This window comes from Orbilia oligospora (genome assembly GCF_000225545.1).
Source record: "Orbilia oligospora ATCC 24927 unplaced genomic scaffold scaffold00080, whole genome shotgun sequence".
Classification (NCBI taxonomy): domain Eukaryota; kingdom Fungi; phylum Ascomycota; class Orbiliomycetes; order Orbiliales; family Orbiliaceae; genus Orbilia; species Orbilia oligospora.
Window position 1 is genome coordinate 1,267,733 of NW_011645637.1, and position 14,153 is coordinate 1,281,885.

At 43.7% G+C, this 14,153-nt stretch overlaps 4 protein-coding genes across 4 annotated transcripts; 1 reads left to right on the plus strand and 3 right to left on the minus strand.

Moving 5' to 3' along the window:
• Nucleotides 1-3,885: 3,885 nt before the first annotated feature.
• Nucleotides 3,886-4,764, plus strand: AOL_s00080g358 (uncharacterized protein; the record flags this gene model as incomplete). The annotated part of the gene is made up of 2 exons (XM_011124733.1): nt 3,886-4,330; nt 4,511-4,764. The coding sequence occupies 2 exons, from the start codon at nt 3,886-3,888 to the stop codon at nt 4,762-4,764; spliced, it is 699 nt and encodes a 232-aa protein (XP_011123035.1).
• Nucleotides 4,765-7,399: 2,635 nt separating this feature from the next.
• AOL_s00080g359 (uncharacterized protein) lies at nt 7,400-8,804 on the minus strand (the record flags this gene model as incomplete). Its single annotated transcript, XM_011124734.1, has 2 exons — nt 7,400-8,486; nt 8,548-8,804. 2 exons carry the CDS (start codon nt 8,802-8,804, stop codon nt 7,400-7,402), a joined length of 1,344 nt encoding a protein of 447 aa, XP_011123036.1.
• An 814-nt stretch (nt 8,805-9,618) lies between these two features.
• Nucleotides 9,619-10,667, minus strand: AOL_s00080g360 (uncharacterized protein; the record flags this gene model as incomplete). The annotated part of the gene is made up of 3 exons (XM_011124735.1): nt 9,619-9,963; nt 10,026-10,426; nt 10,502-10,667. The coding sequence occupies 3 exons, from the start codon at nt 10,665-10,667 to the stop codon at nt 9,619-9,621; spliced, it is 912 nt and encodes a 303-aa protein (XP_011123037.1).
• Nucleotides 10,668-12,889: 2,222 nt separating this feature from the next.
• On the minus strand, nt 12,890-13,763 carry AOL_s00080g361 (uncharacterized protein; the record flags this gene model as incomplete). The annotated part of the gene is made up of 3 exons (XM_011124736.1): nt 12,890-13,158; nt 13,258-13,420; nt 13,497-13,763. The coding sequence occupies 3 exons, from the start codon at nt 13,761-13,763 to the stop codon at nt 12,890-12,892; spliced, it is 699 nt and encodes a 232-aa protein (XP_011123038.1).
• Between the last annotated feature and the right edge of the window lie 390 nt (nt 13,764-14,153).

A 14,153-nucleotide genomic window follows, 5' to 3' on the forward strand; every position in this document is an offset into this window, starting at 1 on the left:
GCCAGTTCAAAAACAGGAAGAACTCTCGTCCTGTCGGACCAATGTCGCCGAAGAGGGGAATTTCCTGTGCTTATCGATCCATGTGCTCCACGTTTTTGAAAACTAGAGCTAGAACGGAACTCTTTCATTATTTTTTAATGTACGTCTGCATGAACTGCATGCTGCAAGCTGCAAGCTTTAGCAAGGGAGGAGGGGAAAAGAGTGCATTCTATGTATCTAGATTTCTCAACCAGTATTTCTTAGGTTCTTTTGTCGAGAAGTTTACACAAGACGGGCGGGTCCCGCGGGGCTTGCCAATACATAGTAGTAAACAGATGGCGGGAGGCCTTCTGATGTGCATAATATGTATGAGCTGCTGGCTGGAGAGGCTTTTGCCTCGCAACGATTTAGCAGTGTTGCATAAGTGGAGAGCTGGTGTGGAGAAGAGTTGAATCTGAGGCACCCAGAAGTTTTGGACCCACTTTGTTCGGGTTCCAAAAGAGGAGGCGGGATTGGTCCTATATATACCGAATCGCACTTACTAGTACCACTACTCACTAGTATATCTATGTATAATAGAGTTTTTTTTCTTTCACCGGGAGGCGAAAGTCAAACCCTTTGACATGTTCTTTAATTTAGGAAATAATAATAAAGCTTTGATATATGTCGACCTAGAAGATCTAGCCCGTATATTGTTTTCGAAACAAAACTTTTCTTAGCTAAGCTAACGAAACTAGCTGCATCACGAAAACCTAACCTTAGACAAAAACCTGGTTTCCCGCATTGACCTGACTGATATCGTGATAGACCCGCAGGTCTCAGATATTCCCCTATCAGCTTGGGAAGGTGAAATTAATTCAACTTATCTTTCAATTTTTAAGATCCGGATATCCGCAGCTACGTCCAACGTCAACTTAGGATTTCCTTTTGACAGAACCCTGAAAACTGAAACCAAGAGCTCACATGTCCTCGCTCGCTTCGAAATCGCTACCATCCGCGGGTGTGGGATGCGTTTTTAATTAAGCTATCGAGCGAATGGAGCTTGTGGTGAGACAGGTTTTGAGTGAATGCCTTCGTTTTTGCAATAATGAGGGTGTCAGGTGATGGAAGTATTTTATACTCCATGGCTTTTTCATGAAAACCAAACAAGTTTTCACCCCAGCCATCTATAGGCCTGCAGGAGGGAGGCAAAACAAAAAAGGTCTCTCAAAAGAGAGAGAATCGATGGATCTCGCTCCCCCCGGTATGTATGTGCGGCTCAAAGGCGAGAAAAGTGCGGATTGGACCTTGTTCAAACTCAGGTGCAGATCATCCTGCAAAATCTCCGCTGCAAGGGGAGGGGTAGGGGCCCTTGCCACACGAGGCGCGGGTGTTCCTGGGCTCTAGGGTAGTGTTCACGGAGTAGTTGAGTAGGTACCTAAAGTTGAGGTAGTAAGTCCTTTAAGGTATTCTTTAGCTTCAAACATGGTAGTATACAATACTAAAAGAGGCTTGATATTATGATTTAAACTGAAAAATATCCGATAAAACTGCGCTGTCCGGATCGATCCGGACATTGGATATGCAATTGTCAGGTTTTTCTTTCTCCTCTCAAATTTTGATCACCTGCAAGTGGAATTTTGCACAGGGCGAAGAAAACTGTTCTCGTGTCGAGCCAAAGCTCCGTGCTGGGGCGGCGACATATATCAACACCCTTATTGTCATAGAAAAAGGGGAAGCATGTATGATTGGTCACCAACCGGTTCTGAACCGAGACTTTTGCACCTGCATATATATGAGTTTTTTCTCGATTCTTTATACAATCTTGTACAAACATGTAAAAGTCTAAGGTGTCAAAATTAAAAACTATTACCTTTTCTCCTTGGAGTTCTGAAACATATCTGAGAAGTATCGATAGAGCACGTTATATTATTTCTATACCAAACTCTCTATCTCCTAAAAAAAATAGTCCTTCTTCCTGGCATAAGACTCCGTTTTAAACGGAAACTAAGACTCCAGTTTTTTCTTTGTTTTAACTTCATGATACTAATGGAGCCGCCGCTGTGGCTGTTAAACTGAGAGATCTGGCGGAATTTAAGCTTATTGAGGATATTTCCAAAGACAACCGCATTGCATACGTATAGTATCTTGGTATCGATTTCCTGGCGGGATAAATTTCTTTTTCGGAACCCACAGAGCTCCGGGTCTCTGAACGCCATCGTGCGAGCAAAACTCTGGGCTCACATCAGGCCCTCTTTTCCTCAGTCTTGCAAAGGCGCACTCCCACTCCGGACTTCGGGATGGCTGTCTGCCAACAAGCCGTTTTATTTTGTACTATGTATTGATATAAATTTGCTGTTCAGGAAGATACTGAGTCCGAACGTTTAGAGTTTAGGCTATCCGTCGATCAGACGTCTGATGCATCGTGCTATGTACGATTCAGCTGCGAGTAAGGACAGTAGGGACAGAGACTCCGAGATATAACGCCGTTTCCTCCGACACTTCTGTAGATCCTTGACCTTTGGAAGCGGCTTGGGCTGCCGAAACCTGGTGGGATTATCGCAGAAGAAACAAGCAAGTTCTCATGGTATGGTTAGCCAAAATCAACATCCACCGGGGCACCTGGTACCACTCACTTCAACTCAGACAAGCCCAGAGCCATCTCGTATGCTATCCCTGAATTTAAAAATCACTGTGCTTTTTATTCGGCTGTACTAAACCGAACCAACCGGCGTCGAAACGACTGTCATCATTGGGCATTTTGCTGTCGTCCTTCGGCCAAACCCCATGACCGGTGACGAGTTTTCCCGCTGTCGACGAACGGTGCATGCATTGCATTGCTTTGGAGTTCATGCTGTTTCTCCACCATTTAGCTCGATTTTTTCCCATCGATACCGAGTACAGGATGACGGTGATGTTCATGTCAGAGCACAACCGACTTTATGATTTCTGGTCCAATGCCAAGCGAGCAGAGCTACTGGCGCGGCTACACTAGACATACATAGACTTGTAGACTGGTTTTATCAGACTTTCTGAGAATGCACTACTAGGGGAAAGTGGAGTTGGTAGGTGTAAGGTTATGGCTAAGTCCGTGACGCAGAGTGATAGAGAGTGCCGCTTGCTAGTGCTCAAAGCTCGGTTACAAGCGTGTACTTGCCCTTCTGAGATGCGGGTGCCGACAACGTTATAAAAAACACTTGTAGCAAAACAAAAGCTGCTCTCTTATGCTTTCCCCTCTTTTGCGTCAAAGAGTTACGAATAGGTTATTTTAGGCAGTCTCTGACAGTCCAAGTTTTCCTTTTATTTTTGGACCGACCCTTCGACGATGTCTCGATATTTTCAACGCCCTTGAAAACATTGGTAAATATATTTTTATTACATCGGATGAAAAGATCGCAATGAACGAAACGGTTCTCAAGATGCGAAGGCGAACAGTTAGAGCTAAAGCGTTTCCAATTTGAGAAATATGTCTTTAAATGGCGCGCGACCATGCGGAACCCGCCATCCCCAAAATCTCCTATAGAGTCTAGATCCGATAGGTGGCTGCGGATTCCACGCTAGTACACAGTGGACAATGCAGCCTGCGGCTGAGAGTCCAATAGTCTTTGAGGACACTCTTAATGATGGATCGAACTGCAATAGTTTGGAAATATTTGTTCTGAAGGGGCACCTTTAAAAGCCCAGTTAGCCCCATATCAAAGTGGGAATATCTCACGATGGACTCCTCTGAACCTGGATCTGTCCAACTCTCTTATGGTTCTGGTGCGATAAAAGGTTAAAACAGCGGTCGAAAGGCTCAAACGTGCAAACGTTCAAGCAAACAAGAGGTGGTGTTACACAAGCCCAAATATACTACAAAAACAACACTTTCCACAACGACTGATCCCTGCCCGCCCTAATCCTCTTCTTCGATTTCTACTGGACGAGATGCTGCTATCTACCTGGAACGCATTCGTTACCGCCGGTTCCTCTTTGGTGCTGGGGTTCACTCTTCTCATTCCACACACAAACGCTCAAGCCCCGACAGCGGTAGTCAACGTTGTATTTGATCAGGACTATCGGGATGGCAGTCAGTGTGTGCAGTCAGCCCTTTGGTACAATGGTGGATTTGGCCGTGGAGGAGACGACCCAGAATTCAAAGATCTCGGTATAGAGCTTGGATGCGGTCGATATGCAAAAAACGAATGCTATTGTGAACCGAAGGCGGTCGCAACTGCTACAAATTTCATATCAAGTTTCGTTCAGAGCTGTCAAACAACATCCGCCGCCGATCTCTCGAGTGCAATGAGCATCTATCGACGATATTGTAGTCAAGTAAATGTCGTACGAGCACAACAGACAACAATGGCGACACTTTCAAGCAGAGGTAACGGTTCGTCGGAGTGGTTTCTTTCTACACAATTTTCTTTTTTTTCAACTTTAGAAGAATGGCCAACTTGTTCTATCTGCCCAACCATATAGACCACAGATAACCTTTTTCTTCTTCTGTGTTTCGTCCTAAAACCACGAGAGAGAAAATTATGGGAAAAGATTACTAACGAGGTCTTCGTAGAACCGTCTCCAGGCCAAACATCCCCAGATATGTCACACACGACTTACACAGGAACACCAGATAATGCCGAGCCGTCAACAGTATACGCGGATTCAGGGCTGTCGCAAGCAGCTAAAATTGCTTTGGGTCTGGGTCTCGGACTCGGCTTGACCGTCCTCCTGTTTTTAGCTGGTATCTTTTTCTGCTTATGGAAACGAGGAAGAAGAGACTCGACGGCGACGATAGGGGTGGTAGAGCATACGCCAAAGCAATGATTTCAGCTCCTTTACCAAAAATAAATTTAATGATTGCGTTGATTTATTTTACTCTCTTTACCATCACTACGATCTATGAGGTATCTAATATCTACGATTACCATGTATTGCATTATAACTACAGCATTATCTTTCTTTATGTACAAGATTGAGTTTCATTTTTACGGAGTCTAGTCATTATACCAGAGGGGATTGCTTTCATGGTAGAATCTTTCGTTTTATTTCTCTAATTTACAAGACAGGCGCACTTCGCAATCGCAATTCAATAGAGGTGATGGAAAACGTTTCTCTGCAAATTTACTCTCCGGAAGATTCCGATTTCTAGATTTCATGATGCTAAACCTCCCAAACCTCCTATGACGGAAGGATAAAATAGGGTTCCGTAACGCCCTGCATGTCGCTATTGACATGATGCCATACTTAAATTCTATTGAAGAACAAGTCTAGATCGCTCGAACTTCAAAACACTAGTTTGGGGTGGAAGAGTTTAAATGCACCACTATGACTTTTATTAATAGGTCTACCCTGTGGCTTTTGCCCCCGTCTAACCCATTCAATGGTATACACACCGTAGCTTCATTGTATACAGCGGTCTAGTTAACTTCGATATTTAGAAATCTATTCTCATCGAGGTGCATGTGTTGTAGGCTCCTGCCTAAGCTAAGAATACTCGCCCTATAGACGTTTGCAAATGTGGCGGCCTGGATGATGTCCCTATGACCCACCCAGACTTAAATATAGCAGAGTCAGTGGACTCGTTTAAATAGACAACGCAGAAATATCCAGTCTTTTAAGTTTTTAAAAGTCTCTTTATACATGTAAATCCACATACTTGAGTTTCAAGTTGAAAAACTAAACTTTGCAAAAGTTTTCTACAAAGGGCTCATTAGAGGTGGCTGGAAACTGCTAAGCAAGTATTCAGCATCGAATATCTACTTGGAGATTAGTTCGATGAGGTCGGTTAGTCACTTTAAAGTTCCGCTTGTTGGCTGTCATATATGCACCTTGTTAGTTGCTGTTGGCTTAAAGTTAAGTTGGCCATGCATATGCCACAAGCTCAGATAGAAAGTATTCTTATGATTACTTACAATATATCGACGGAGCTGAGGCCAGAATCTGTTGGCTAATAATATTGGTTCATTTGAGGGGGTATAAGAAGGATATAGCTCCTAAAATGAGGCATTTACGAGATAATGCAGTCTCTGATACGCCGGGGAATAAAGTTAGAGGTCATTGGGTGGAAAAGATATAGCAAGAGAGTTTGAAGACGATATGATAATACAGTCATACCAACCTTTTTCAGGGTCTACTGGAGAGTCTATGCCATACATCTATTTAAGGTAAAAAAAAAAGGGCTTTGTCTAGACCCACGGTCGTGTTACAGCTGGTGACACTTTCCGACAATCTATTGCATTGACATTACAGCAATGCATTAACACCAAAGTAAGCCTTTTGCCACTTAAGCTTTCTTGCCGACATTTCTCGATTTTCTTGTCATCTTGGAAACTTCATACGCATCATCTGTATGGCTGGCCTTTAACTTTAGATCTGGGTAGTCTCAGTGGCATTGATCTCCACGGAACGGAGTTAATGTCAGATACTGAAACCCTGGATATGTGAGTTTGCTGTTTCAATTTTAGATGAATTGAGATTTTATGTCCGTTCTTGCCAACTATGCCGGGAACACTGGATTTGGTATAAGATTTGAAGCGGTATGAAGTACTTTGTGGGTTAGTTCATGGAGATTATATTAGAGGGAGCCTACCAGTCCGGATGGACCGAATAGCGCTATAGACCCAGGTCCATGCTACTAGCTCTCAGGTGTGGTTAATTAAGTTAGCTACTAGTTGGAGCATGTGATCTAAGCTGGTGTCGGTTTCAACTGCAGTGACAAGTTCGTGAATTCATGAATATTCCCAATAACGGCCAAACTGAAGACAAATTTGCATATATATACGATCGATTTAAAATTCTTCAGTCGATACAATTAACCAATTCATTTTCGTTACCACTACAGTCAAAAAGAAATCCAATACTGGCGTGCAAGACGAGAGGCTCAGATTATGTGACTGACTTCTCCAAAGCCCATAAATCAAATATGCCAACCTAATCTAGCTCTGATGGAAGCCATATAGAAGGCCGAAGGGGCCACTCATGACACCCCTAGGAACATAGATACATTCATCATTCAAGCTCTTAAGCATCCTTCGTTCATAATCTAATATCATCAGCAAGACTATACAATACCTCCTCCGTTTTATCAATATCGTATTACATCATGCATCATAGCGAGCATTAATGCTGGTTTTCACGCCCCAGGCAAGCCTCTATCCTGTTGGATTTTGGTTGAGCAACACACTTTCAACTTTGTTAATTCGAAAGCGCACACGGTGCCTCCGTTCATCAAGAGCACATAAGTTTCTACGCTGTTATATATACTGCCTTTAGCTGTTCATTGAAATGTTTCTTTCACTAAATCTAATACAGCAATGGTAAACATATTGCGAAATTTATCGGCCAATTCCATCACCTTATGCCTTCCTTAGTGCCTTTTTGTTATTGCTGCCATTTCACGTCCTCCTCTTTTGTTTCGTGCTACGAGCCTCCACTAGCTACCTCAACCAACCGTCTAAGTTTAAGCTTCTTCATTTTCATGATTGTTTGATTCTTTACGAACCATAGCGCTAAGGTGGCCGTTGCGGAGTTCTTCCCAATAGAAACCATAAGTCTCTTTGCCGCCATCCAATCCCTTAAACCTCGAAATACTACAAATTATTTGCACCTCCTCGTCATCCTCAAAGGCAGTCAGCTTGAACGTTCTTAGTTCAGGATAACCGCCAATTTCCAACCTGTTCTTAAGTGGGTTTTCTGCAATTTCGATCTCCCAGAGTTTATGTACGTCTAGGTCAAGAGACTCAAGCTTTGGGAAGTCGGGGAGTGGAACAAGAAACGTTCCCACATACTTGACACCTCTAGATGTCAAGGACGTTATATTAGGGAATTGACTTGGTAGCTGTTTCAAGAGTTTTTCGTAGTGGAAAAAGTTTGCCGAATGGAAGTAGAGGGTAAGGTCTTTGATACGCGGGAGTTCGATCATGGTGTTTAGCTCGGGGTATATCGGACTGACTGCCGTGTCTCTGGATGGGATACTCAGGAAAAGGGAGGTGATTTCCTCGCAGCGAAGTAAAGGCAGGTAGAATGAGGGTTCACATTTTGGTATCCCAAGCTGAAGCGATCGAAGGCCCTTGGGGAGGCGTACCTCACCTCTTAAAACTAGCTGATTAAGCCCAATCGGTGAAACGTATTTCCCAAGGAATTCTTCTTCACAAAGAGCAACTTTCGTCCACTCAAAACTCCGGCGTTCCCACTGAGATGAATGGAGCTCTTTTATAAGTTCCGCGCGCTGGTCTTCGATCGTATAGGTCCTATCCACCACCGCGCCGGAATACAGTTCGTGGGGGTCATCATGGATGTGCTCCCTGTCATAAGATGAGTCCCACTCTATCGTTACCTCATCACCCCTCCATACAAAGCCGAGATATATAAGATTATCATAGTACGGAAGGGTGATGAGGAAAGATAGGATCCTGACATATAAATTTCTTTCTAAGTAGTATGTTTCGCCGAGGCAGATTTTGATACTGGTTATAGCTGGGAACTTCGATAATACGGTTAGCGGTGTGGAAAGACCCTGAATGGTCTTGAAATCGAATTTAGCAGATCTAATGTATCGAAGTTAGTATATTTATGATAAACGGTGAGACTCTCTATTTTTATAATTACTTGATATGTTTGACAAGTGGAGAGAAAGACTGTCCGTCTTCGAACCGTCGTAGGAAAGTGGGGGTCGTGGTGCTGTAACACGATTGCCAATAGATACCGCGAATCCGAAGTCGAAAGGTAAGGAAATAGCAGGCCCTAGAGCATCTTGAAAATGCTCGCTTGTCATCGGAGTCTAGATACTCAAATACCGACAGCAGAAGCTCCGTAGGCAAGATTTGAAGACCTTCCGAATTTGGCTTGCACGATTCGCTTTCCATTTTGTATTCTTTGCCTTTGCGAACGTTTTCGAATTTGATTTTGACAATAAAAATTTTTTCCAATTGTTCTTTTTTCTAAAGAGAGTTTGTCTGGAGGTTAACTCGCGATAAATGAAAGACGTTGGTCATTTGCGTGGCTGGCCTGGGTTTAAATAACCCGCAACTGCGAATACACACACGTGTACGTGTATTATTCCTATGCAGCAAGATATAATATCTCTTAGTGTCAATTATCTAGTCCGCCCTCGGCTCGCCGCAGACGTCGACATCGAAATTTCCTATATTTAGTTAGGTACGAACATGCACGCCAAATTATGGCGGGGTAAGCCCCACTTCATGTAATTATTTGTTGCGGATAACGGTACCGCGGTACGTATAACACCGCGTCAGCACGGATTTGAGCGTTGAGCGCAACAAGCATTTCGTCTTGAAGAAGACACCTGATTAATATGCCTTGTAGCCTCGATGTCGCATCACGCCCATTCGGTTTACATAGGGATAGGCTGGAACTTTGTATCCATAGCGCTGGTGCAGATACAGGATAAGTGCGCGCATCTGTGAATTTGAGCTTGGTAAACCGAACCATCAAGACAAAATTCGGTATCTCATAATTACATTATTTTAAATTATGACTCGAGAGTATTCAAGTTTCATCTACGTACAATCATCATGACGGCTATCCAAACAGTGACGCCCCAAATAATCCTATATATAAATCCGTCCAAACGATGCATAAAACCGTGGTCCAAAGTACTAACGCAGACCAATTCAACAATAACATCATTCTTATATAAAAGCGTATTAGGCCACTCCTTTATGGAGCTCCAGTGTACAACTGCTTGCCTGTCTTCTTGAAGGCAATAATGGCCTTCTGCCCTAGCTTCTTATGCACAACCCACTTCTGGAAATTTCTGACTGTTCCCAAGTTGGTAGCCTTCTTGCCAATGAGTAAGAATGCAGGGTTCAGCAAAGCATCAGTCGCATTGTCTGTCGCGGCCTTGTAGATAACAGTCTTCTTGGCGAGATCGGGGTTGATGGAAAGGTATGTGCCTCTATCAGTAATAGTGTATTCCTTAAGGAGGATAGCAGCCTCCAAGGCTTGGACCGGGAAAGCGATATAGGTGTGGTACCAGGTGGAGTAAGCAGTTGCCCATGGAACCTTTAAATTGGTTGATTAGTCTCAATTAATTCTAGTATCTGAATTTAGCGGTGTATCCTTACCTGACCAATGCTAATCCACATCTGCGACTCCTTGATATTCGTGGCAGACTTGTCGTATCGGCTTAAAAATCTTGTTTGTACGGGATCGGTAACTTTATTGTTCTGGGCAGCCTTGTAAAGATTCGAGAAAATGGTCAAGATGTCTGACGACTTGGTAATATTCGCCGGGTTCTCCTTTGGTCCGACGAACAAAAAGTGATCCCTCCAGGCATAATGTCGTGATGTGGCGACTCCCTGCTTAATTGCAATTTTCTCCGCAACCTCAGAATATGTGAAGCCAACATCGACAGTACCGGCTTGGAGGTAATTGATGGAAACGGTGGTATCAGAGAGGTACCATGCTACCCTGAATGGTTTGGCTCCTTTCTTCACTTCGTACTTGATAAATTCGTCGGCGAGGACTATAGACAACGAAGGTTAGTTTGAGGGACCCGTATGGGTATGTGTGCATTAAGAATGCAATATATTGTAATTACCTTTGATAAGTCCGCTCTGACCGGCGCCACCATTACCAATCCTCAACTTGATGGGACCCTTATTTCCCTTGATGCCACCGTCGTAGACAGCCTGTGGGTCGACACAAGAGACAAAACTCTGCACACAGAGCAAAGCTGCGCTAACGTACTTCGCGAATCCAACCATTGTGCTACGTAGAGTTTTATAAGATACGAAAAGAATGCAACCAGTATCAATTATAAAAAAACTAGTATTAAAAAAAATTCCACCACAACGAACAACTGATTAAATGCGGGGGGATAGAGAGGAAGAATGAGGCTCTGAGGAGAGGAGACCGAGCCATAAATACTAGTAGGCTATCGGAAGACTCTTATACTAACGTAGTTCTCCGAATATCAAATCCCATTTTCTCATTTCCCCCGGAGCTAACATACTAACGTTACTTTGCGTCCTCCAAGACATGCAGGAATGCATCCCATTTGATGGTTTTTTTCCTCTCTTCATCCCAGCACACATCCCGAGGTGAGACTCAGCTTCCTCGAGCAGTAGGCAGGCCATTCCGAGTCCCCAACCTGCAGCCTTTACGTGTTCAGGTGTGGGCCTGTAGTCTGCAATTGCATGCGCAAGTTGTATCCCAGAAGTTGCAACTGGTGGCACAAGGAAACGTTCGAAACTGGAAGGGAAAGCAAGGGTCGTTGGGCAGCGATCAATCGCTAGCTACACTTACCCGTTTAGGCAATGAAGAGACCAAGATTGTCATTGCAACACCCCATTTCAGTCCAAGCCGTGTCTCGGCCGGAAACACTGAGCCAGCCTTTTTCGCAAGTGGAGACGAGGAAGCCAATATTCTATGGCAGGTGAGTGCTTCTTGGGCTGCTTCTAGGGTTTTCTTGCAGTTTTCTTCCAATCGACACTTGCGGACATGGAGGTATGGAGACTAATGCGTAAAAAGGGTCCGGAGAAACCATGGATTTTTACATAAGATTCTATGGTATACGGTAGGGAAAATAATAATAAAATTGCAGGCATGAGGTAAGGATGCATGGTGACGCCAAAGCAAAAGGGAGGGACGAATTCTTGCATTAAAATGGCGTCGGTTGGCACCGCATCATTAAAGTTTTTTTAAGTTTTTTTTTTTTTTTTGGCGAGATCTATGGCTGGCTAGCCTAGCAAGGACGGGATCTCATAAAAGAGATCTGTTAAAGCCAATTAATCGATCGAAGGTGGGCACCGGGCGGGACACCTTTCGAATAGGTAAATTGCAGCTGTGTGAATTCAGAAAGTTGGAAGTGGAGCTGCCGACAGGTGATCTAGACAAGCTAATGCATGCAGTGATGTGAAAGGACACAAAACTTGGAAGCGGCCTTTGAAAGATCGAAAAGAAGCAATTGGTGATAAATAAGAGCCGATAACATGGATAAGAATTATCGGAATTCTCAGGCACACAGGTACACCGTCGGAATGAAGTTCCAGGAACGAAAAAAATAACAAATTTACAAATTGAACCAACTTACGCGAAACTAGTACTGATAGCTAAAAGCAGCAGGACCACATGCCCGATACCTTGTGAAGTATTTTTTTTTGGCATGTTCCTTTTTGGTGTGTGCATCTTGGGTCTGATGGCATTCACTGATACAGGATTGGTTTTGGTGAGCATTAAAACCTCTGTCGTACTTTGAAATCGTTCGCGAGACATAGTGGCTAGTTCTGATTTTCAAAACTTTCGATGCTAGAATTCTTCTGGTAAACTTGGGGTTTGAAAAAGACACTGGCCCGCATGGTCCCTTATATACTACTTTCAAAAAACTCGGCTGTGCCTCTATCCTAGGAATATCTGGATTTTCGTTCTAAAGACAATCATGGTCGCTGATATGTTTGGAAGGGCGTCTTATTGTGATCGTTCTTACAGAAATAATCCCGAGACAAACAATACCAAAAGTGGGAAAGCCACGGCCACTTGATATCCGTCGCCGGATACTAGAATCTTGGATGACATTCATTAGGCCAATAAGGCTCGACAAATTTAAGAACCTTGGAAAGAACCGTGACCCAACTATATGTGGTCGCCAATTAAATAATTGGATTCCAGCCACTACATGCGAAAATGGCACGATAACTTTTGCAGTTGAATCATGAACTACTGTGCAGGGAACAGTTATCCATGCACACCCTCGGCTTGCGGCTGGAAACAAAAAGTGGATAAATCCAGAGTGTTATCTTGATAAATTTAACTCAACTTAATCGTATGAAGTGGAAGGGAATTAAGTGGGGAACGAGGTACATAAATCATATTCATACATTCCCAAAATGCAAACCCCACGGTCCAGTGCAGTACAGACTTCTGATTAATTACAGTATTAGGATCTCTCCCCCTGATAGAAGATCTATAGTAGCTGTCTGAGCTAGACTTATTTCTCGTTGTTCTTTTCGTCAAAGCATATGCAGGCCGCACACATAAGTGCCATATCAACACCAGGAGCGACTGTTAGGACGTATGTCTGTTGGCCACCAATGAGTTCACCGAAATTGAGAAGTTTTCGGTTGACAGAAGCAACGACTGCGCCGGTTTTTTCATCTACAATATCGGATTTGGTGTCGAACCAGTTACCCTTCATCAAAAGGGAATGGGCAGTGCCATTTACGTCGGTGAAGTTGACGTACGCTTTGGAGGTCCCGACTATAATGTTACACCAGCGTTAATAACGTTAACTTCGAGCCACAACATATGCAACAAACACCGCATATCAAGCGAAATGAGTTTAGCGACGCAACGTACTGCTGAACTTGCTCTTGACTTCGAATAAGACCTTTCCGGAAGCATCTTCTCCGTAGTAAGTAGTATGGATTGATAGATGTTCCTTTCGGAGGTGGAACAGTTCGTTTCCTTGTTGGTCGGCGAAGATTTTACGACCGCTAAACGATAGTTTCTTCCCTTGGACCTATCCATAATCGATCCTATCAGCACGGGCTCCGAGCGACGAAATATGCTGTCTGCGAGGTCCTTTATAGAGTTACCTTGAAAACGGGCACTTTCTCAACGGTGGTAATATCGTACGAGTCCCCACTCAATGAGAACACCTTTTCCTTCAAAACGAGCGCTTCGGTTTTCTGGGCAACGAATTGTGGGAAGATTGCGACTTGGGCAGCAACAGCTTCCATCGCCGGGATTGCCTGCGCGCCTCCGTGGCTCGAAGATCCAGCCATACTAGAACCACCCTGGGGTTGGATGCTATTGAGTTTCTGTTCGGCGATGTTGGCGAAGTTCTTAAGTTTACCGAACATTTTGGCGAAGTTAGTGAATTTGATATGGGTATGAGGTAAAACTGAAAGATGAAGTGGGATGAAGGTTTAAAGATAGAGTTTCACAGTATAACTAAGTATAGCTATGCAATACTTTGAATTCGCTACACAGTTGAGAAAATGAGATAATTTGGTGAATATTTGCATACCAGCGGGGTCAATGCTGCAAATATATACAATAATTTCGATACCCCCCCGCTTTCAGATAGTCAGGTACCTTACCTATTTTCAAACAACCAAAATGGATTTAAGATCTATGGCACAATTTTCGGCGGCTGTTTTCCTTTCTTTTGGTTGGCGGAGTTTTTTTTTTTTGCTGAAGGATTTCTTATCGACTGTCAGTCAATCGAATGGTGTTCGCGTTCGAGGCCT